The sequence below is a fragment of the Neodiprion pinetum genome, chromosome 5 (assembly GCF_021155775.2).
Source record: "Neodiprion pinetum isolate iyNeoPine1 chromosome 5, iyNeoPine1.2, whole genome shotgun sequence".
Taxonomy (NCBI): Eukaryota; Metazoa; Arthropoda; class Insecta; order Hymenoptera; family Diprionidae; genus Neodiprion; species Neodiprion pinetum.
The window spans coordinates 10,959,432-10,984,794 of NC_060236.1; the positions used below are offsets into that span (position 1 = coordinate 10,959,432).

At 37.7% G+C, this 25,363-nt stretch overlaps 1 protein-coding gene across 1 annotated transcript in view; it reads right to left on the reverse strand.

Moving 5' to 3' along the window:
- LOC124219345 (uncharacterized) overlaps positions 1-23,282 on the reverse strand; it is an 82,935-nt gene extending 59,653 nt beyond the window's left edge. The window contains exon 1 of the mRNA XM_069136390.1: positions 23,120-23,282. Coding sequence (XP_068992491.1) covers positions 23,120-23,240 — 121 coding nt within the window. The 5' untranslated portion in view covers positions 23,241-23,282. The remainder of the gene's footprint in view (positions 1-23,119) is intronic.
- Positions 23,283-25,363: the final 2,081 nt, after the last annotated feature.

The following is a 25,363-nucleotide window of genomic DNA, read 5'->3' on the forward strand; positions in this document are numbered from 1 at the left end:
CTTATTTTGACTGAACACTGCAATAATGTTGGTTATGGATTGGATTCAAAACTCGCCTCACTGATTCTGTTCCCGCAATTATTACACACTATTTGATAGTAATAAAATACGAAAAATGACAAATATGGATATGCACAAAATATCAAAAAGTGCGTCAATTGTTCACGGCAGTGCTCTGGTATTTCTTCTGAATCTACTTATATCCAACTATGTGCAATTCGACCTACTTTTTCATATTATCAAACTACCGTATTATACATATAGCAACAGTTTGCGCAAATCATTTGATGTCAATTAGTAGATTTTATTCATTCATAGAAAAAAATTATATTAGTGATCTCTTTAAAATTGAAAATATTTTGATCGATCCATATAATCAGCAGCTGGAGGTTATGCTCAAGTTTCCTAGTTGAAAAGTACACCAAAAGTAAGTCCCAAGCCTTAATGCAAACTAGAATCTCGCGGACGACTGAAGAAAAGAACGGAATATACACACACTTAGTGGAAGTAAGAATCCAAAATTCGACGGTTGAAAGTTACAAAATAACAATGGGGCGTTTTTTCAACATTACATCTACCGAATCTTCTGATTACATCTACCAACAAACGAACTAATTTACGTATGACAAATAAATCATTCGATTGGATTAAGTGTATTCAAAAATACGATCAAACTATAATTACGTCAACAGATGAGTTTCTAACTGTCTTATGGAATAATCTATTCTAAAAACAACAATTACTAATTGGTTACCATTTGAGGATGACAGCTACGCATTATATGAATTAGAAGATAAAAAAAGGCAAAAAACCATTTGGAAAATCTCCAGCAGTGTTATTTGTGCCAAGAACAAGAATGAAACGACATCCTTACTATGCGATAGAAGTTATTATGAGAAAATTCGACCAACGAAACCTCAGATATCAACAAATCTGAAAAGGTTTTATTATTAAAACGTTTAAAGCACTTAAACTCGAGTGCTTCTGATCCGATTGTGATGCTTTCGGGTTCATTTTACTCGCTAGCTATATTTCCACAAACTTACTAACCAATACTCAAAGAATCTTACATCACAGTTACTCGATAAAAATTCTTGTATGGTACTTACACAAATCCAGTTTCATTCATTCTAAAAATAACTATTGGCAAAATTTTTTGCAGACGATCTCTGGAGATGTCTGTAGTCAACAAAGTAAACTCAAGAACATTATAACCACATCAAAAATACTAGATTTCGAGCATTTTACAAGTTCTAATTATAAATCGAGCTTCTCGCAAATTCAGTTTTATTCATTTTTATTCACCAGAGACGTATTTGTTGAGTAAAATTAATTCATATTTGTAGCAAGAGTTTTTCGTTTCGTCACCACATGCCGTTAACAGCGTCAACTGAAATTTCATTCGTCCAAAATAAACTAACTAGATAGGTATATAAATTGAATAAATCTCATATTAATCAGGTATGATGTAATTGATTTGAACATGTCGTTTGACATTACCATATGTTTCCATTATTCGTTTCATTTTATACTTCTTTAGTGCACATAATAGACTATTTATTATCACATCACTATCCACGTAACAAAAACTACGCAGGAAAAAAAAAAAATTTTTTTTTTGATTCTTAAACAATATGTTTCAAGAACAATTGTTGATCTTTGAACGAAATTTAAACATCGATTACATTCGATTCGATCCGATATTTACACCCGTCTCTTAAACTGTGGCCCCTGCAGTAATTTCAGGCACGTCATTACAATACAGTAAACAAAATCAATACCATTCTAATGTATTTCACAGCCATTCCAAACGCAGGTTGGCAAAACGTCAAGCAATTCCTAACCATTGGGCTGTAAATGCCTGTGGATATGGGCAATAAATGAGAAATGAGTAGTACGACTGTTATAAATTCGACAGCGAGAGTCTGTCTAGATTCCCAGAAGTATTATGTTATGTATACACGCGCGGTTCGTTAACCGCGTAATTATTGGGTCTCAGGCATCGATCTATGCCTAATCAGAAAGAACTCACGCCCACTCAACGCTCGTTACGTAAAGAGCTATATTCACCCATCACTAAAATGACCTGCTGTGTATAAATTTCATTCAAATCGACTGGGGCAATTCCGTGTTAAAAATGATTGGCGCAGATTCTCGATAGATAACGCATGTTAACAACAAACAAAACCGCCACGCTTTTGTAGGCGTATAAACTTTTTCTATCCGTCAGGAGGATTTGAAAAATCAGTAAGTTACCGAAATCCCTCTTTTCGTATGGCAGTCGCGAGGAAAACGTCAATTTTAAAAATCTTAATTTATTCACGGCTGATCTTGCGATAGATTTTTGAATTTTGTAAAAGAATGAGGAGCTGAAAGGCGGTCACCAAAAATATTAAATTTTTCCGCTTCATCCGATATCGAATGCCCTATACACATTTTCAAAGGAAATAGATTTACACTGGATCAGCGACGATGTCGAGGACGTGAACTGTGGGAAAGTTCGAAGTCATCATCTGGGATAATCTGCGATGATCATCAGGTTCGTTGACACGACGTCTCAGGTGGCTGGCAATTCGAAATGAGTACCATTTCGTAACGTATAATTACCATTGGAGACGTGCACACCTGTTGAAATGCGGCAGCGGTACTTTGAGAAACTAAACGCTGATATATTCCCGTCGTGTGTTCGTTCAAACTTTTCCGACTTTCTATAGTCACCGTGATATTTTTTTATTCATTTTTTCTCCCGATGGTCCTACAACTTGATCCCTTCCTACATTGTGCACTGGCACCGAAGTGCCGAGGTAGCTTTGAACGCACTGAGCGTCGGCAACTTCAAACAGGAATATGAACGATGTGATTTGTCATTTTCTCCACCCTCGCAGATATGCTTCAATTTCATATCAAATCTTTTGATGCGTACGTAAAAATCGATACAATATTCAAATGGTAAAAAAAAAAAAAAAAAAAAATTGGCGACATCTTTGTCTAGACAAGTGTACCAAATAAACGACGGAGTCTTTCTTCTTGTATAAATAATTTATAAACTAGGTTATCCTTGCCATTTTCCACCATGGCTGGCAGCGATTCCATTCCCGCATGTACTTTATCCCAAATTCGTATGCGGGCGCACTGCTGTCATACTGATGGTTGAATGACATTGAAACAAGTACAAAGCGAAAGTTCCAGCACGTTGAGTATTTATCAAATTATATTGTATTTCCCTGATGATGAAAAAAAGCGAAATACTGCAATTATAAGCAATAGCTCGGATAAGTCGACTTTTTGAAATTTAAATTCGTGTCAAACTACTAACAAATCTAGAGGGCTCATTTTATTCCACTCCGCAGCAAATTATTTTGTTGTAAAATTAGTTTCTTATAAATTCACTATAACAGATTTCATGTACTATAGTCAATTTGTTATTTGATTATCAAATTCAAAATCATCGCACAATCTTGAAAAATGATATATTCAACTACATTAGTGTGATAAAATCAAAAGCTGACAATTAGTGACATGAAACTGTAGTAAACGGTCTTCTGAATAAAACGAATCCTCCCAGGGTAGAATCGAACAAATATCGCGTATTTTTTACCATTTTGAAACGTTTTCGGATGGGAAAACCCATAATTAATCCCCTGTTTGTAATTTTTGTCTTTTTTCTCTTCTTATTGTTCAAGGAAAACCTTAAGGTTTTGCAGTTATGAAGGCTATTGAACAAATAATTCCACTGATTCTAACAAAGATCTTTTTGCTATTAGCAATTTCTTTGCCGATACAGGAAATAGGTTATTCAGATGTGAATATTGCAATAATTTATAGTTCTTTTCTACGCAATTATTCAAATTTAGTAATCCCACCGCGTAAAATCTTATTCATCGCACCAACCAATCATGCGATTATTTCGACAGCATAACGATATCGTATCTCAAGTTAAGATTTCATTTACAAACTTTTTTGAGAATGCTCTACTGTGAAGTACATGCTTTGTTGAAAGATATTGTTACATGCTAAAACCGTATTAAAGTGCGATTACGATTTCACATTTTTTTTATCAATTTTGAGGCTGAATTGCAAATACTAAACCCGACTGTGAGAATTTATTGGCAGCTGCGTCAATTACGTGAAATCATTAGCCCACACAGGGAAAGGAATTCTTGAACCAACAAAATCTATTTTATCCATTCGCTTCAATCTAGTACCCCTTGATTGTTCCAAATACGATGACATCAGTTCGAAAATTTCGATTCATTTTGTTTGTCAAAATGATTTAGTTAGGAAAATTCAAGAAAGACTTTTCTTGTCGCGATCGAGTGAAGTATTGATTCAAGTCAACCTTTCGACGTGTTTTCGAAACCGATTCAACCAAATATCATTTCCTTCGAAGTTTATGTACAATTCCTCCGTGTCGTTTGTTCGTCGACAGAAACAATTCGGTACTTCAACTAAAATAAGCACATGAATCTAGCTAACAGAAAACTTACATCGATTATACGCCACACTTTGTTTATCTAACCGGAGCTTGATTGGCGTAAGAGGTTGAATCAGTTGCACTAATTTGTTTACGACGTAAAAGAAACACTGAATGCTTTGAAACGAGTGGAGAATATATTCATCGTAAACACCAGTATACTAGTACTATAAACGGCCACCAGGCGGTGAACTTTCTCATTACGGAAATAGCTTCAGAGATAAAAAAAAAAAAAAAATGTATGCAAAATTCATATTATTGTAAGGAACACACGCCATATTAATTGGATAAATTGATAGTCAGCATGATCATTCAAAGGCTTGATTCAGTTCAATATCAACTTGTCACGAGTATTTCATTCGGTAAAAGTGTTTTGTTGAATTAAGTTATTAGTATTGTGTTCGTCGCATTTGACTGTACCATTTAGTTGAGTAAAACGAATATCAGTTGACTCAAATAATCCTTTCCCTCCGTGCCTGTGGGCGAATCTTGATCTCATTTTGCAGGTTGAATATTTTTTTCAAAAGTCCCATACAGTCATCAGTGCATGCGCAAACTCATAAAATTTTGTAAACATACATCGTAACTCGAGATACGATGTTGTCGGACCAAATTCACAACGTTAATCCGATGTTAATGTTGCTAAAAACTCGAGGAAATGTCTCCAGCTACAATCCGAAAACAATCGCGGAATCGAGTCTTTCAATGAGCGCGATGAAAAGTAATACCGGTTTCTCAGAGATATTCCCTCTTGTGCAAACAAACGAAAATAGCGATCGTTGCTAAAACGGTCTCCACGTGTACGCCTGCTCAAAATTAGCCAGCTGCCGACACGGATCTCTCGGATCGCGTCTCCCGCACATCCGACCCACGCAATGACTGTATAATAATTCGATCCGCGTTACCCGAGGCGATAGCTGGCTAATCGTAAACGATCGACGAACGGCCCACGACGAGACCTGCTAAATAACGTAGTAATTCGAGGGACGCGAAACGGCGCGTAGGCATTACAGACGCAACGTACCGACATTCGCTGGTCAATCGAGGACCTTGCGTTTCGCGGCTGGTTTCGCGGGGCCCGGCTGACCCCCCAAGTTCCCGGGCGTCTTCAGACGTCCGGAACATCTTTGGGACCGGGGACCCCGACCGGCTTCACGGCGCGTGGCTGTGACCTCTAACCTCCCGGGCAAACCCACGTAAATCCCCACCATTTGCGCCTGCGAAAAGACGCCTAGGTACCGCTACCCACGGCCAGGAAACGATCTCCGTTGTCTGCTCGGCTGGCCGATCAACCGCGATCGGATATCTTTTATTCCAATATAATACACACGGAACTCCCGCGGCGGGAGTTATTTGAACCAAATTTACTCGAGGAGAATTTTACACGTTATTGTTGTTGGCAGGAAGTTTTCGGCAAATGGGTAACTTGCAACAAAGGGAGGGACGTTATTCCGGTTACAAGGAAATGTGGTACATACCAATATTTAGTGTATAATCTTAGTTTTTAATATTAAATTTTTTGACAACAGCAACGTTAAATCTGTTTGTTCAGTTTCTTAACATTAATTTGTATATTCTTGTGGCAAAATCAAGTTGTCGCAATAGTTACAAGAGAATGTAGTACATGTGACCAAAATCAAAACGGATTGTAAAGTGTACTCCATTTTTTGGCGACACCGACAAAATTCACTCGATCTTCAAATGCAAAGAGATCTTTGAACTTCACTGTCGGCATCAGCCAATGTATTGCTCAGCTTATTTTAGAGTAGCAGATTTGATTTGTGGGCATGATTTGATTCTGTGGGCCATCATAACTCCTTAGTTAGTACAAAACTAAAAATCGTTAAAAAGATATTTACAAGATGTCTTATGACCCCTTTCTACACTTCTGAAAGATATATCTCCATTTCTATAAGTTCCGTTTTTCGTGACTTTTGGGCGTTAAAAAACGGGTTACGAGACGTCATTAAGATATTATTTTTACGACTCTGAGTTTTGTCCTATCTGGTTCGGTGCTCGACGAGATCAGGTTTGGTCGCATCGTACCGGCAAAAAACTGGCGGTATTGAATAATGTTGGGCGAATCAAGTTATAAGCGTTCATTGATTGTTGCTTTAATGAATTTAATATCACTGTAATTAGTATAAATTCATAAGCTTGTTATTTAATTTGCGGAAAAGTTTGTTGAAAAAACTGGTATTGTTAGTATAAGCTGATTAAAATTTACACTCATTGTCAAACGAACGTTCGGAACTTCAAACACATTTGTGCTCGTATCTATTTTTTTTTTTTTATTCTCAAAAGTTGCTCAATCAAATCGAGACTTTATAAGAAGTAGTCATTCTCCCGTGGCAATCAACAACGTTCTTAGAAGGTTTTATGCTTTTTTCAAGCTTATATAATGATATTTTAGATAAGTATCACTTTTTGGAAATCTTTTCGCTCCGTACAATTCGGTACGAAGTGCCCCATAAACCAAGTGGTACATTTAAAAATATCACTAACCGCTGGTTAAATTTCACAGTAACGTAGGTAATAAATTTTTTGTTTCTCGAATTCTGTCTTTTCTTTCTGTTCATTATTTTGTATGCAGACATCACTCTATAAATCAGAGTCTCACAGATTCCCCGAGATGATGTTGAAAAAATGTCTCTCCAATAATTTATAGATTTTCATGAAAGAAAACTCAATTCAATCACATAGTTGATTTATTTTCAATTAACTGGAAATAATCCGAATACACTTATATTTGTCACTCGAATGGTTCTCGAATGGAAATGGATGGATGAAGTGTGACACAAGAATGATCTTGGTACAAGAGTAAAACAAAATTTTGAATTTTCGTCAATCTCTTACTTATTATCCGCGTCTAATGTCGTTACCACGAGACATGACCCGAGTCGAAATTTAGCGCCTACTTTAAACCTACGTAGGGTTTGAGGACAGCGGAGTAGGTTCTACTTCAATGCAATATCAGACCCTACTTTGACGCTAATAATTTCGAAATTTCATGATTTACCAAGTTTAGACTCAAAATAGGGTTTGTTTAGAACCTCCTTTAACCCCCCAGAGGTAGGGTTGAACCTGCTTGTTTGAAACTCTCCTTTAATGTTCAAAATCTTACCCCGCTGATAAAGGTCCGTCGATCCAAATTGATTATGATTGAAAATACAAAATATATTATTAAAACGTATAGAAACCAAATTAAAATCTCCCATAAATAGGAATTGGTTTGCACATACGTTTCGTCGTATTTTCTGTATTTTCAATCAGTTCAACGGGTTTTTGTATTCGTAAGAACATTGATTAAATACAGTTGAAAGGCAATACTTAACTTTCAAGTGTTATTAAAACGTATCAAAATCATCTCGAAATAGCCTTTGGATTATTCATAGTGAACACTTGAATGTCGCTGTAATAATATATTATTTCAAAGGGTGAACTCGCCCGTCTTACCTCCTTTTCTAATCATCTAGTAGTCGTCATAGATAAAAGAAGTTTGTAGACGTCTTATGTCTTGAAATGAGTAAGGTTGTTGCGTCAACCAGCATTCTTGAAAAAACAGTCTTGTTTCAGACTATAAACGAATAACACCGCATTTAGCAATAAACATAATTTTCACAACATTTTAGTTTTCGCCACTTATTTGCTACGCAAGCTCAACTACCTACATTTTATTTCGTAATTCCAACGAGAGTTACAATATCAATAGAGATGAAGTTGCAGGTCCAGTGGAAAAGTTGTAGATTGAATAGCGTCAAAATGAATTTAATTGTCTACTGAGAGCGTCAAAGTAGGGTTTGGTAGTTAAATTTTTAGGAGTTAGAGGTTCAATGCAGGGTTCGTTCTTACATTTTCAAGCATTGGTGGTTCAACGTAGGGTGTGTTCTTAAATTTTTAAGCATTGGAGATTCAACGTAGGGTGTGTTCTTAAATTTTTACGAGTTGGAGGTTCAATGTAGGGTTCGTTTTTAAAGTTTGAAGAGTTGTAGGTTCAACGTAGGGTTTGTTCTTAAAGTTTTAAGAGTTGTAGGTTCAACGCAGGGTCTGTTCTTAAATTTTTAAGCGTTGGAGGTTCAACGTAGGGTTTGTTCTTAAATTTTTAAGCGTTGGAGGTTCAATGTAGGATTTCTAGGTTGAGTTTCCTTCAAAGTAGGTACATATGAACCTTGGTGGGGTCAAACGTAGGCTCTAAATTTCGACGCACCGTGTTATACAACAGGGCATTTAGCCAGAGGTAGCCTCCGTTCCTTGGCAAGACAATTTTGATTAAGTGAATGGACACGCACACAAGCTAATTATACCGAGCCGCCGCGTTGCTGTATGGGTAATAAACGACTCGATGAGAAGTGCGGCCAACGCGGGGCCCGGCAATAAATCAGCAATACAATGTTGGGCCGCTCGTGTATTTCGACGCGCGGAGGACCTCCGTGTGAGTTTCTTGTTCGTGTAGCTGCTGCAAGAACTTGAATTCTCAATGAATCACGCGATTCGCAGGCCTCCGAAGTGCTCGCGAGCCTGACGTATCTCGTACCAGGGATAAAGAAACTGTGGTCTGTCTAATTAATAATTACTTTCATGAGAACCCGCCCGTCGAACCGAATCCGGGAAAACTATCCGAATTGCTCGGAAATTGCTCTATATCCGGTATAAAGAAACGATTCTCACACTATTAATTAGCAGACGCTACCGCCACGAATCTCATTTGCCGTTTCTACGCGCGTATATATTACATAGACTTCGAATTAAGATACGAATTATACCGACCGGAGATATCGCTATTCTCTTAAATATTAATCGTTTCTACCCGAGGACACGTGTAAGATCCCATCGTCTCAAGTCAGAGGTTTTTCACGTCAATCGATTTTCCATCTCTAATCTCTCATCTTTATACAAATTTGTATTTCAGCATTCTGCTCACTGATAATCCGAAGCTCATGGAAGAATGTTCAGAACGAGAAAGACTGTTTATTTCAGATATCCGAATCACAGATCTGATAAAACTTCTCGGAGTGTTTCTTCGCTCAGTTTCCAATACATCAAATTGTCGAAAATTGGCAATTTATACTTTACTGTGGCTCTGGACTAATAATGAAACCTTTTACACTTGACTCTATGAGAACCAGTTACCGAAACTTTAAGAGAGGAAAGTGAAAATTAATATTCTAGGTCAAAATACACAACAGGTTTTGGTTATTATGGCATTCCACTTATTAAACTCTAACCAATATATCTATAGTCAATATAATAAATTTCAACTAGAATGAAGAACGGCTCGACGGATGAAACTGCACACCAGAAACTTCATGTTAGAATGTGTGATCCGGAGATCTGATACTCTTCTTGTTAGTGAACAATTTTACATACATTGCGTGGAACATTTGTGACGAAAATTTCAAACTGCAAAGAACTTGGGCCTCTAATTAAACTTTTCGAGATACTTTTTCAGAGACGGAATAAAAACAGCCTTGAAAATTGCCCATTCTTCAATTAGCGATCTTAGTCGTAATCTGCTATACTTTCCATCAACTTTCAATGCCGTCTCAACTCACACTCAATCATTATACCTGAAATCCAGCTGTCTCTAATACCAGCTTAATTTTTAATTTCCAATATACTCAATTATCCGCAACATTTTGTCGTCACGTACAAAAATCCATAAATTGATGATTCGAGTACAGTTTTGATAAACTCTGATAGTTATCGGCTTTGAGTTAAGATCCTTGAATCTTAGAATATGTAACATTTTTATCAAACTTTTGTCAGTTCTGAACGTTGTCACACTTTTTACGCTCTGATTTTTAGAATTTTTTTGAGCAAAAATTTCATTTAATTCGAATACGGACATTGTGGGTGCATCCTTTACGCGCCTATAGAAAATTCGTGCTTGTTCCAAAGGCAGTTTGAATAGAGTTTTTTGAATTTTCGAAAAATACTCAAACTTCGAAAATCCTGAAAAACTTGACCCGGACTCAGAAAACCACAAAAAAGTCGAAATGGGGTGAGTTGTCGGGAAATTATTGTCACATGTGACAACTTGGCCCAACCCGCGATTTTGTTTAAAAATGTGCATATCTTACTGGCCCGTTATTCAAATATCGGAAACATATATTATATATCAAATGAAAGCGACAAGAATCACCTTGCCGATTATCTTATTGCGAAATATTCCAATGCAGTCAAGAAAATGAGAAAAACATATTTAAAAGATGGAAAATAATTATTTATTCGGTCCACTTTCAGGTTTTCAGTGACTGAGAGGCCGCATATGATGCGATATTCCAGTTAACAACATTTAGTTGTTTAAAACATTGAACTGCAACTTCAATCCATAGCACCGTTCGTTCCGATATCTAGTGGTGGAGATATGGACTTTGTGACCATGCATTTAGGTCTGCATATAATTGCTTGATACACACTGAAAGGAATTCGAAAAAAATTAGAATTTTATCGTAAAATCAGAAACAGTCATTATACAGTTTCAAATCTTCTGCATCAAAACTACCTAGAATACAAAATTTTCTGTTGGAAAACGATTTTCGTAATCAAATTGACTTGTATATTATTCTGAGAAAGGAAGAATCTACTCCGTGAAACTATCACATCCATATTAGCATGTAGAATAAGCTTAGTCGTTTTAGTAAGTCAAGGGTCAGTCTTCAAGTTTGATGAGTAGATAACCGAATAAACCTTCGCTATCTGTATGTGCGAAGAGTAATCTTGCCTAGAATATTAAATTTCTGTTTCGGCCGTTGCATACGCGTAGTACAACAACGGTTGGTCATCAATTCGTGCCACCGAAACTCTCTCCGCAATTTAAAAGTATGGATTTCCTGTAGCTCATTGTCGCTTCCCTTTCAAGATGTAAATCCAGATTAATGATTCTCTATTCTGTGAGTAAAAAGTCCGCGTGAAATTACAAGATGCCGTGTTAGAAGCGCATCAACACCAGTAAAGATGAATGAAATATTGCAGATACCTAATTTTATTCTAAAGCTGAGATAACTAATTTCTCAGCTCATTCTTCGATTTAAAGATGATTTATTTTACTGGAAGTTACTTACTGGGAAGTACTTAGTTGGAATACAACCAGATATTTTCCGCTTCGCGATTATCTAATAAATCGTCAGAATTAAAAACTCGGTTAAAAATTTTATCGAATGAAAACAAATCGTCAATTTGAAAGCAAAAAATATTTTCAGGGTGGATATCGATTGATCGTTTCATCGGTAAATCAGAACACTTAGATGATATGATGAAGCACTTCTTGATAAAGACCATGAAGAAAAAAAATTCTGCCAACTTCATGCAAGTATTTTAAAACACTAATCAAAACTGTTGTATTGGAACAGATTTCTTACAGTATTACCATCAGATTTCTCTGGCGATGGTCGAAATGAGCGGTACTTCATGTAATAGAAATTCCAATTAACAGATAATAAGTTTTCCGTCTTATAATGTGAACGCCGCGAGCCTTCGGAATGCCCTGAACCAATAAGATGTACTTTCGCGTAAAATTTGAAAATTCGATATGCTCCGTACCACGCTAGCGATAATAAAAAGAAATTGATGGACCGTTCTTATTTATTCTTCTCATATTTCATCATTTTGGGCCTTGTCAAGAACACGAAAAACTATTTTGACATTTACGGTAGTTTTCTTTGAATTGGCAGTTCGAAAAGAAATTCGTTAAAAAAATACTGAAATTTCTGCTTGTGCTTTCGAAATTTCAATCGTTTTACGAGTAATTTGTTTATAATTACCTTCTTCTAGGCTTATCATTGAGAAAGAATGACGTTTTTCGATCGAATCTCGTTATTTTTTCCTTATCCCATTTTTTCCTCTCCTTTCATCATTTACTTTCTGTCCTATAGTAATGTAAACGACAATAATTCTCACGGGCTTCAGGCGACGTCGTTCGGTCGTCTGTATCCCAGTCAGACGGTGTTTACTTACGGATGCGTGTTTGCTTACACGGTTAATAAACTAAGGCCTACGGCTTTGATTTTCTTGGAAATCCACCAGGCCTAACGAGTATATCCCAAACGCGATTGACACAGCACGTGTACCTTTATATTCACGTTGTAGATTTAACTTCGCACGAATGCAACAAATCAGCAGACTGCAACAAGTCACGACTGTATTCAATCATAAGTATCCAAATAAATTTTAATAGTCATTCAAGTAAATTTGCCGATTGTTAATTTCGATAGAAATTAGAACACGGATGAAAATGAAAAAATTTGAAAAAATCGAAGATCCAAGCAGTGGGTTTCAACATTTGTGCATTATTAATGACAACGTACCAATGAAAGTTAACCTTCTGAAAGGTTCAAGGTGACCATAAGGTTCGCGATAGAAAATCCTTCGAATTTTCTCTCTCCATCTTTTACTTCCAGTCCGCAAAGCTATTCCAGAGTCTAGTCTAGACAAATCGACAGTCATCTCACGTAACCGTGATCCGACTATATCATAGATCAGTAGATCAGCCCTCCCAGAAGACGTAGTCTAGGAAGATGCGAACCGCTTACTATTAGTTCCAAGGCGCACGCGATGCATTAATTGAATTACCATTTATTGCAGGAATAAGTTTCTTGGAGTTGTTTTCGTACGAAACCCAAAAGTTTCTGGATATTTTCTTGGGGCATCGAGTGTAGAATTTTCCTGATTGCAACATTTTCGCATCAGTGCTGCGAAGACTTTGATAATAGTAACAATAAATGACATTTCACTCAGTCGGTAAAGACTGGCTATAGCATCCTCTTAATTATACACGCCGCTTACGTACCCCACAGCACAGTCCAGCAAGCCGTTAATCGGCAGCCATTCAACGCTGCACCTGCTCAGTTTACTGATAACGAACCGCACGGTTCAACGACGTCTATTATCTGTACCGCCATGTTGCATTTCGATAATGAAATACAGGGCGATTCATAGAAACTTTAAAACAGCGTTGTCAATTTGTGAGGAAATTGAAGTCGATTTCGTTCAGAATCAACCGTTCGGAAAAATCTGTCACATTTCATTTTATTTTAACCCTAGTCACCTACACCTATGGAAAGTTCCACATTACTTACACGGAGTCACTTATTGTTAGACCTCAGCCAACTTTGGAACGTCATTACTCTACACAACGTTGCATTATGCATAGTTACGAGTTGAACAAAATTCTGAGTCAAAATTTAACAGTTCAAAAATAGACTCTAATTATAGTTTTAGTAAATAAAACGGTGGGGGATGTGGGAGAAATTTTTGAAGTAAAAAAACTAGAAAAATACGCAATACATACGTGAGGTCTCTGAGATCCAAAAATTTATCTCAAGAAAAACATGTGTTGAACATTTTTATTTCGAATCACGGAATTCTGCAAAAAGGTTAGAGTTTTTGCGGAGGTTTGATGAGCCAAAACTCGTTATTCCTTACTTATTTTATTACGAATTGGTTCCATATGGATCATATTTATCAAATTACGTTATTCGTGAGATACGATGATTTCTTCAAAAATGCAAAAATCGAAAATGCTGAGATTATTTTAACAAAAAGTTAGATATCGATGATTAACTTGAAATCGCTGTCAAATGATGAAAAATGCAGTGATAGATTCATTCAATTTCAAATATATACTTTAGCTAATAATTTCTGCAGTATTCAAAAAATCTGTGTTAAAGTAATTATACAAATGCACTAAACATTTGTGCAGATACCGTTTATGAAATTTCACAGGCAATATTGAAATTAAAAATCGTGTTATTTTGAAAAGAAAAATGTCGACTAGTAATATAGCCTCGTCTACATGCTTTCAAAACTTGTATACGTCAATGAATTCTGAAGTTCACGTATACAGGAATCGAAAAACATTTGCTGATATCAATATACTTGTCTATATTAAATTTACTTCACCTTTGTTGCATGTGAAGTTTTATTCACATGCTGTAAAGTGAATTTATTACAGATTAGTTTGGTAACATTAAACAGCAACGTTGCAACTACACTCTACTGTGTATTAAAATGATTGTGTTATTACGTAGTAAATTTTGGCCTATGAGTGTAGGTACTTTTTCTCATCTAGAGTACATCTATGCCTACATTTTTACGCTCAATATACTTATAATTAAAACGCACTTTTCGAAAGTCAATTTTGTGAAAACATATTCAGATATCTGAGGTTCAAAAAGTAGAATCGTCACTCAGTAAAGGATTCATAGTATAGAATTGTTGAAACTGCGAGGATCTATTTCGTAGAATGTCATAGTGTAGAAAGTTTAAATACAGAGAAGTCGAAATTGAGAAAGGTGGGGTACCTATAGGAAGGCAAACTGATATTCATTCTAACGAATCTATATTTTGGCTTTCTACACTTGGATTTTTCTACATTCTGACTTCTCTACACGCTAAAACTCACTATCTCTATATTTTCAAACATGAGTATCGATTAAATCGGTTTTTTTTAAAAATTCGATACTGCGACTATTCTACTTCTTGATACTAACCCAATCAAGTATGATGACCCGAATAGCAACCGCGGTTGAGTCTACAGTGCATAAGAGCCCGGGTTCCGGAGAAGAATAAGGTGACTATGAATGACTTGAAATAAAGAAAAGTTGAAGCATAGCGGTAGATATTCGATCGCGACCAGGTGCCGGGAGCCCAGAAATTGGCGAAGATGGACGGAAGAAGAGAAAGGAATAAGAAAAGTGGAGCCTGCACGAGCAGGCAAAAAGCTCACTATTAGCAACAGGTGTATATCAGGTGGCCAACGGGAGGAGGGCGAAGAGGGCGGGATGCCGGTTAAGCAGGCGGCATCTCCCTCGTTAGACGCACTATAATGCGTGGCTCGGGATTTTTCAAACGAGCGAATCTTCAGCGTCGTTTAGCAAACGGTCTGCGAGTAACCGAGAGCGGCTCGGCGCGGTCTGGAAAAACGCGGACATTAGTCACCATAGGCATTTAGTTAGATGCGCGCCCTGCGATAAGAAAACCATTCAAGATCTTGGAGGACGTCTGTCGTCAGGTCGAGCCCGATGTCTCAGCCTCCAGAACTGGGAACGATGGTTTATACTAGTTTTTACCCGGCAATGAGAGGATTATTATATGTTCTCGGTAGGAGTAATTAGGGATGGACGAAGTGCGCATACCAGTTGCGGGTTTACCGACGTCCATGCCAGCGGAACTCGTGTCGCAGCTAATGTTGTATAATCTCGCGCTCACTGGAAACTTCCACTTTTTACCTACGTCGCGCGCCGCCTTCGCCCATTACACCTCTGCTGCACGCCTCTCGTCTTTTCCGCATTTATACTTCGGTCTATAGTGACCGTGCGCGAAATTGACGACAGCGCCAAATCGACCGTATTCGTGTCCCAACTGTCGGGCATTTTTCCCTGTCTACGCCAATGATTCAGCCAATCACAAACTTCCGTGGCTACGCCATGACACGAAATTAACCAATCGTTTTTACTCGCCCTATCGCATGGGGACAGTAACTAACGGTTTACTCGGTATTTCTGAGACTATTGTAACAACTAGTAGCGAAGCAATTGACTTCGACTTTCCTTACACCGGGAGGAGGCATTTTTTCGGTACAAATATTTGTTTGTTGCGAAAAATGATGACAAATACCTGCCGGACCACTTGTCAACGTTAGTGCAAGTCCCGTCGATAGTGACAAATTTAGCCACTCGTGGCGCTACTCATACTGGCACTCGGTCCCTACATGTCACAAGCACGGTCTTATAGACCGTACACACAGCTCTGGGCACTCCGGCTGTAAAACCGTGCTCGAAAATGAAGCCGATGTTGTGAATTTTCGCCGCTAGCGCTAGCGAGGAAGAGGCCTACTTAGTACGCATGCGCGGCAACTGTTTCTTTATTTACAATCCGTTAACCTCTTTCGACAGTTCACTCAGTTCAATATCTACGCCAGTATTTTATTATTTATTCAGTATAAATTTATCGTCATGTGTTTCGAAATATTTATTTTAAAAAAGAAAAATGGGTTAAAAAATGTGTCATTCCGGGATGTAAAAGTGGGTACACGAGCAACAAAGAACGCGTCTCGTTGTTCCTTTTCCCGCAAAATGACGAGTTACGTGCGAAGTGGGTGAGCGTTATTCCTGCTACAAGAATAAACGTAACGAGCGCGCACCGAATATGCGAAAAACATTTTCTTCCCTCCGACATTGAACGCAATTTCGGGCATAAAGATATAAATGAAAGAAAAAGACGGCTGCCCTATATTCCTTTCTTTGTTGCACACCGGTCTCGGAGATTGCAGCGCTCCGGTCTTTGGGGCACAAATCGAGAAACACAGGCTTCAAGATGGTCACGCTGTGTTATATAGGAAGGGGCTTGGAGTGCCCAGACCTGTCTATATGACCGTATCACAGCATTCGCCGTACGAGGAAAATTCATGTAGATTCAACTTTGATCTGGACGATATAGATCCAGGCACGCTTCTGACGGAACACGTCAGTGAAACCGAAACTTTTTCAGTTGACATGAAATACTTTTAACTGTTAATTCAGTTTGATTACTTAGGAACTTACTAATTACAGACAATTAATATAGTAAGTCCAATTTAATTTGCGTTACTATGTCACGTTAAGTCTTTTGTTGATGCAACAATGTTTATATTATCTTCAGCATTTGTTTCTCGAGTCACCAGCCAATTTATTACTCATATGTCAAACGGAAGTCAAAGTTTCACGATATAAAAGTTCTACAATGCAATAGGACAAATGATGGATTATGTTCCAAAAAATTTTCATCAGGTATTATATAATATTTTGCAAAAAATGTTTACATAAAATATCGCTTGATAACTTCAATTAAGTTATACATAAAATACAGTGCACTTTCGTTAGATGTCACAAAACACATGACAGCCAATACTGCATTGATTACATTGATTAACGCCAACTTCTTTTTGAAAGTTATGTAAGACATTGAAATCCGTGAAATCACCTTTATCTTTTCCTTCCTTTCGGTTTTCGCGATTGATTTTAAATGGGATGATCTTTACGTTGCAATGTTGTACCTATTTCGAAGCTGGCTCCGTTATTTATTCAATCAACTTTCTGTACAGATGCAAGAGGGTCGTTACGACTAAAAAGTTCGATGGAAACTGAATTGATCACGCCTAAAACCCTGTTGATGAATGATGTCACGTGGAAAAATGAATCCGGGATGGATCAGTAAGAGGGAAGTGGTTGAAGCCTTAGACTATCGTAAAATTTGCTCTCCCATTTGAACAATTTACATCAATCTATACACGTCAACTGCCAATCTTTTTTTCTCAGAGACACGTGTGCGTTGACAGCCCATAAAATTGGGGTTGGGTAACTTAAGCTTAATGTCCCAGTGCATAAAATTGAGATATTCGAAAGTGCGCATGCAGCAAAGAAAGTCCCAGTGTATAAGACATAGCATTTCAATTACGCGCATGCGCCAATATTGTTTTACCACACTGTTAAAAAAATTAGGCTCTTTACGCACGCTTCACAGGCTTCGAAATCAAACTTTCTTTCATACGTGTTGGAAAATATACTGTTTTTTCTTTTCTTCGAAGTTAATGGCCTGTCTATCATAGTAGTTACGCATGAAAACTAAATCTAAAATATCTATTAATAAATAATTTGAAAAACTCGATAAAACATAAGTTATAACCAAAACTTTCGCATCTCTTGAATTTTCACGATAGTTCAATTTCTTAAAGACAACCGAAGAAAATACGGGAAAGTCCTCCAACAGCCAAGGAGCCATTTAACTCATTGTACCTCCAGACAAACCGGTACTTTACTCAAAGAAGCTCCGCTTGGCACGAGAGTCCGTATTACACACTCGGGTTGAAGGAGCGAGAAAAAGGGAAAGGAGAAGTAGAAATGCGTCCTGTAAAGATGTCTAGTACGGCAAATCCGTCGAGAACACATACATATAAAACACGAATCTCACCAAAAATACAAAGATACTTACAATCTGTAAACTCTGGAGATTATAATAATTTAGTTACAATACTATAGTTGCTTTTATAGTTAAACTGAGAGCCGTTCAACTTCCACTTCATAGTTTACAAACGATTTCAAGCCACTTCAAACGAATCCTGATACTACTTCAAAGGTTGAAGGCAATTTCCTTTGATTTCTATGAGTGATCGGTTGTTGTTTTTTTATGATTCCGTCCAACAGGAAATAAGTGAAATTTTCCTAAAATGCTTCGTTGTAAGCCAAGGATAAAATTAGAAATCAAGGAAAATCACTTGATACACTGGATATCAAAGTTGATGGATTGAAATTATTCATTTGAAGCCAGACCGATTCGGGTAGCTGCAGAAATCTCCGGTAAGTAAGGAGTCGGCAAGCCTCAACAAACGTAAGGAAGAAGCGAGGAAACGAATACGATAATAATAATTTGAGTGGAACAACTGTTATAGCTGTGCGTATTGTACAGTACTTTCATTGTCGAAAAAGTAAGCACGCGTGATAGTAAGTATTCGATGAGAAGCCCCTCCCATGCCATTGGAAAAAGGAATGAATGCAGGTGAGTGAAGAACTTAGAAAGCAGGCAAAATAAAAGAAAAAAATTAAGGGAAAAATAAAAATACGCGTACAAACGAACGAAAGAAATTAGAAGCGGAGTGGAGGAGAATTGATGTAGACGGTATCCACGAACGTGTATTAACCGTCTATGGCATTGAACTTGGCCGTGTAACTTAGGTACACTGTTGTACATCACGAACTCGAGTGTGCGCCTCGGAGCCATCGTCCCGTTGTTATGTTAATCCCACGCGTTTGGATAGGGCTAAGATAGCGTGCAACCGCCGAATATACACCTACAATATTATGCATGTTATTACACGCGAGGTAGAATACTCTCTGTGTACCGGAAGTTGTTACGAAATACAAATACAGAAGAGACGACAAACGGAGAGTGAAAAAAGGGGTCATCGAAGAATGAAGTGGAAATCAATGAGAAAGAAGAACCGACAAATGGCCTGTTCAATTTCTCTTTCCTTTCGTCTCATAATTCAATAAGATCGGTACGGGAAGTCAATTTTGTCAAACGGATCAAGTATTGTCTGAAATAATTGAAATCAGTCCTTATCAAATTCACTTTAGTTCAATCATCATTAGTAATAAATAATAGCTGTAAAGAAATGAACGGATCATGCTTCAAATTTTTGGCAAAATTATTCGATTGTCGCAAATACAAAATTCTTGAAAAAAAATTCTGTCGAAACGTGCAACTGAAGTTAATCTAGTTATATCTAATTGCAAAAGTCCTCGTAGTAGAGAAAAAGATGTTGGACATATGAATGTTAACTGTAATCACCTCATTATGTTAACAACAGCGGAGAAATTAGCTTGTTCTACAATTTTTTTTTTACAGCATAACCTTTGCTGCTTGGCCGATTCTGACGAAAAAAAAAAATTTTCTTCGCGAATGAATTCCCTAAGAATCATTTGACTTACAATTAGATTTTGCTATTTTCCTTACCAAATGACATGCTAAAGAAGTGCGGCCTGTTTCATTGTCACACGATTTACGTGAAATTCATTAATAAATTAAATGAGTTATTTTCCATTAGAATCACACAAACTGTAAGGATTTATCGGCGCAAAAGGAGTAGAATAATCTGATTTCTCCGACATTGTCTACTAACAATGTGATCGCAGTTGAAATTGAACGAGTACGAATATTATTTCTGAATCACGGTAACTTGTTGAATTACATTTGTCGTGAATAACATCAGTCGCGCTTTTAAGACCTCAATCATTTTGCCATATTATTGTTTTGACATTCCTTGGATTCGATGAAATTTATCCACTCGACCTCATGACCATCATTTTGGCAAATCAATGTGAAAGGAATACATGTTTGGTGGTATTAAATTATACGCTGGAAACTCACATATCTTCGATTGATTGTGAGTTTTCATGACTCTTTATCCTGAAAAAATCATTGATGACTGTATAAGTTTTTAATAATAAGACTATATAAGAGGACCGTTTATACCCACGAGTTTCTTTTAATTTCTCAATATATAAGTATCGTGAAAATTTCCTGAAATTAGGACAACGACGATCATCTTGAAACAGAAACTTGAAACTCAAATCACGTCGCTGGTAAAAATGGTGACTGGTAATGCAGCTTGAATCACTTTCTCAAGGGACGAAATAGGTTTAGGACTACGTCTTTAGTGATCTTGATGAATTTTTTTGGCAAGAAAGGAGTGTATATAATTTATTGAAACTTTGAAAACATTTTATACACATATTCAAATAAATATCGTAATTTTTTTTAAGTAGGTCCTCGGAAAATATGGAAGATATCAGCTGCCACCCATCGGAGGTCAGCATCAGATGTAGGTGCTTGTGTAAATTCTGGCGGCCACATACAGTTTTCATCTGAAATTATTTACTTCAAGGACATGTCTTTCTTTTATATGAACCAAACTTCCGCCGAAAAAATTCGAAATTGCATTATTTAGAGATGTTTAAACACAGGAGCATAATTTTTTGTCATTTTCTTATAATTTTTTTTTGCGATCAAAAAATACTTTAAACAATGGTATTACTCGGAATTTCAGTTCATATAGAAGAAAGACATCTCCTTAAAGTAAATTTGAAATTGAATTGAAATCCTTTTCATTTCGGATGAAAACTGTGGCCTCCAAAATTTAAAGAATCAGCTTCTGATGGTGACCTCAGATTGTTGGCAGCTGATATATTCCATATTTTCCGAACAAATACTTGAAAAAAAGTACGATATTCACTTGAATATATGGATAAATTGTCGTCAATCTTTCAATAAATTATGTACGTTACTTTCTTGTCAAAAAAAAATTTATGAACATCGTTAAAAAACGTAGTCCTAACTTATTTCTCCCCTTAAATTCAGTGATTGTTTGACGAATATATGAATAACTTTGTTTTACAGAACACGATTGCGATATGGCCGACTGCGTATTTTTCTAATATCGAAGGCAAAAGGCGATGAGTTTCCAGGGCAAGACTGAATGAAACTCTCTTTTCGTTGTCCTTCGCGCAAGGCAGATCTTCGAGGGCGAAGAGCCCGGAGGTCGGCGTCGAAGGCACTTCACTTTTCTACTTTTTCTTGGCACGCGCCTCCGGGTGAGAAAATTCAATTTTAACGGCGCAACTGAGTTTCATTCAAGCGTATCGACGAGGGCTCTGTGTGGCCCGGGATCAAGAGAAATAAATTGATGAATAATAGATGCGGTACCGGTATTGGGAGTGGATTAAGGTATTCAGCCTGGAACCTATACAGGTAACACGAGAGACACTAACGAAAGTAATAACAAAATTTCCAAGTACCAAAGTGCGATCGTCTCTGGTTGAGTGGACGATTCGACACGTCCATAGAAAAAGAAACTCTTACAGCCACAGATTCACTTATTTATACTCATTATACGAATTATTATACAGTATAAAAATACAACGAATGTATACACAGTAATGTATCGAACAAAAAAATGAGACCGACACGAGTTGATTTTGCTACATGGATCAAATAAAAACTTAGATAATAATTATTATTTGAAAAATCTAATTTTCCTGGGTACCGAAATAATCAGGGAATGAACAAGCTTATATTTTCTCAAATTCACCTTACAATTAGTCGACAGATCATATAAATGGCGTAATCGTTGATCTAATTTCAATTGTTATAGAGAAATATTATCCCAATAAAAATATTGTTTTTCAGCATACTTATTTCTATAAAAATATCAACATCCGTGCCGTACGAATTTTCGTTTGAATTTCCTCGATTCATACCAATTGGGACTTCCGTTTCAAGAAAAATAATATTTACTCTTGGAAAAATGTCTTTTATAAATATTCGAATAAAGCATTGGATTTTTTTCTTGGCATGTGTACTTCTTGTGCCCTTTGGTTTTACAAGTGAAATAATCATGCGCCTAAATAAACGGTGTTTTCTTAGTGTAAACCTAAAGCGAAATTGCTGAATACAAGCAAACATTATTTATCACGATATATTGCGAAATTGTGAAAAAAGTGTATTCAAATGAAGCGTGTAAATTTTCAATTTACCCGTGAAAAAGAAAAATGATCTACAATTGCGGAGAGATTATTCAACAAGATTATATTCCGGAAATGATTTTTCCCGGTCGCTTACAGAGTAATGCGGGCGATACATACACGACAGTCTAGGAAAATTGAACACCCCAATGCGCATGCGCCAAATCATGTGATTCCATTGGTAGAGTCGATTCATTCGTACTGAGTTTTTCGTCTGCCTGTCAGGTTGACCAACAAAGTTTCGACCAGCCGGTAGGTATCAAAATTCGCAGGCATTTCGAAGTTATATTGCATTGAAAATTTGAGATAGCCAAAATGTGGCGGATCTGCATGTAAGTCAACATAACCTTGAAATACTTCGCTTATCGACAGTTCGTGTCTGGTCTCAACCGGGCAGAATTGGCCAACCCGCGTACACATCTTTACCGAAAACTTGTAATCGCGTGTAGAAATTTCTAAAGCTGTACTCACAAGGGATGGACAAAGGCGAGGGGATGATTTGGAAACCCTACCGCGCCGCAGCCCACGTATTACATAAGAGAGACAGAGCGACGGTGAAAGTATAATTAGAATGACGCGTGTAACTCACCCGGTTTCACCTGCAGGGGTTTTCCCTGAGTGAAGGTAATCAGGGGGCCGCTCCACGCGGCAGCGAGGATGGCGCAAAGGACGTAGCCGACGTAGCCGAGCGGCGGTGGCGGCGGTGGCATCTCTGTATCCAGGGATCTTAAAAAGGGCTTCCCTCAATGACGCTCCACCTCCTCCTCCGCCTCCTCAACCTCCTCCTTCCCTTCCCCACCCCACCTCCTCCGCCCCCTCCTCCGCCCCCGACGGAGGGAAATAGACAAGCGGGTAGGGTAGCGCAGCAAAACGCGAACCGAAACCGGCTGCGGAATAGCGATCGGCCCGGGGCACCGAGAGAGGCGAGGAGGATGAGCGACGTTGTTTCCGAGCCGAAAGACAGACAGCGTTTGTCGCGTAACGTACGGACGTGCGAACGTCCGCCGGGAACTAACGCGGGTACGAACTTACGGGAGTACGCGAGTCAATGAGTGAATGAGTTACTCCGTGCGTTGCGAGGCTCGACGCCGCCCGTAACCCCCGACGACGCGACGCCCTTCCCCGGCTCGTCAACAGGACCTCTGACTCCGCAGGCTACACGGCAAACCGTGGATACACAATACCACGTGAGCGCACTCACTCCTCCACGCACGTACCGCCGGGCCCACGTCGCGTCGCCTAACACGGGGCCCCGGGGCCCCCCACGCGACACTCGCTGAAATCCGTCTGTTTGCATAGGCACCGTTCAAACATTGCGCTACGCCGTTTTTGGCCAGTTTACCTTCCCCCTCCTATCTATCTCCCTAACTATTACGTCACGTTACTGCTAAAGGATTTTTCCGAATTTACTCTGAGGAGTATTTATTCATTAGCTTTCTAGGGTTAAAAATATTGCTCCAACTCTTAGGCCTCTAGGCCTTACGGTTTACGAGAAACGGGTTGGTAGATTTTTTTACGTTTTCCAAGTGAAACTGAGTTGACTCTTCAAAAATCGACCCGCATTTATTGCGAAAACGCGTCACTGCGTTACCGGACACAAGTTATGAGGAATATTCTGCGTTCAAGGGAATTGTTATGGCCCTTTTTATGACAAAAATAAAGAGATTACTGCACTGATTGTTACCGATCTAATTCACTCAACTTATATCCCGCTGAAATAATAGTAACTGCGGCATTAATTCATGAACAGTATTGCCGTGATTTTTTAAGTCTTACATCTAAAGTCACTGTCATATTCTGTCAATTTAACCCCTAGCTGGTACCGTGATGTACCAAACACCCAACTCTCATTTATGAAACGCTCATACTCATTTTAAACCAATCGCAATAAAAAAAAAAAATGCGAAAAATGGTAAGATAAGAAATACATAAGGGGCATTCCATGTCAATTCGCCGGGCCATTGGCCTGACCCCTACCGATTCTGATGTCCAATTTATTTTGGGTTCTGTTTGGCCCAAAATACGACCTCAAATTTTTGGAAATATTTATTTTATTTTCAAGGGGTTGCACGTGCTCAAAAATCATAAAATTGTGAGAAAACACGAAGAGTGATCGTTTTTAAATTGATGATTTTTTTTTCACGGACACTAGGACCGAAAACATAATTTTTTGTCCCAGTCCGAAAGTGGGACGAGAACTAGCATTGTTGATTTTTTTTTTCCAGAAAATTTCATTTTATTTTGCGGACAAAAATAGAAAAAAAAAAAAAAAAATTGTTCAGAAAATAAGGAAAGAGGCCCGAAAATTCTCGAAGAAGCTCTACTTTCTACTAAATTACTATTTTATGTCTACTTTTAATCTAAGAAAAAAAAAAAAACAAGTTTCACAAGAAAAAACTATTTTTTTTGTTCTTCGTCCGCAAAATAAAACAAAATATTCCTGAAAAAAAAAATCAACAATGCTAGTTCTCGGCCCACTTTCGGACTGGGTCGAAAAATTATGTTTTGGGTTCTAGTTTCTGTGAAAAAAAAAATCATCAATTTAAAAACGATCCCTCTTCATGTTTTCTCACAATTTTATGATTTTTGAGCTCGTGCAACCCCTTAAAAATGAAATAACAATTTCCAAAAATTTGAAGTCGTATTTTGGGCCAAACAGAACCCAAAATAAATTGGACATCAAAATCGGAAGGGGTCAGGTCAATAGCCCGGCGAATTGACATAGAATATCCCATATATGTGTATACATATGTACATTATTTCGATTTCTTCAGTCTTTAATCTTTTTTACACGTTCAACATCTTGTTTTATGTTTAATATCTTTTCATTCAA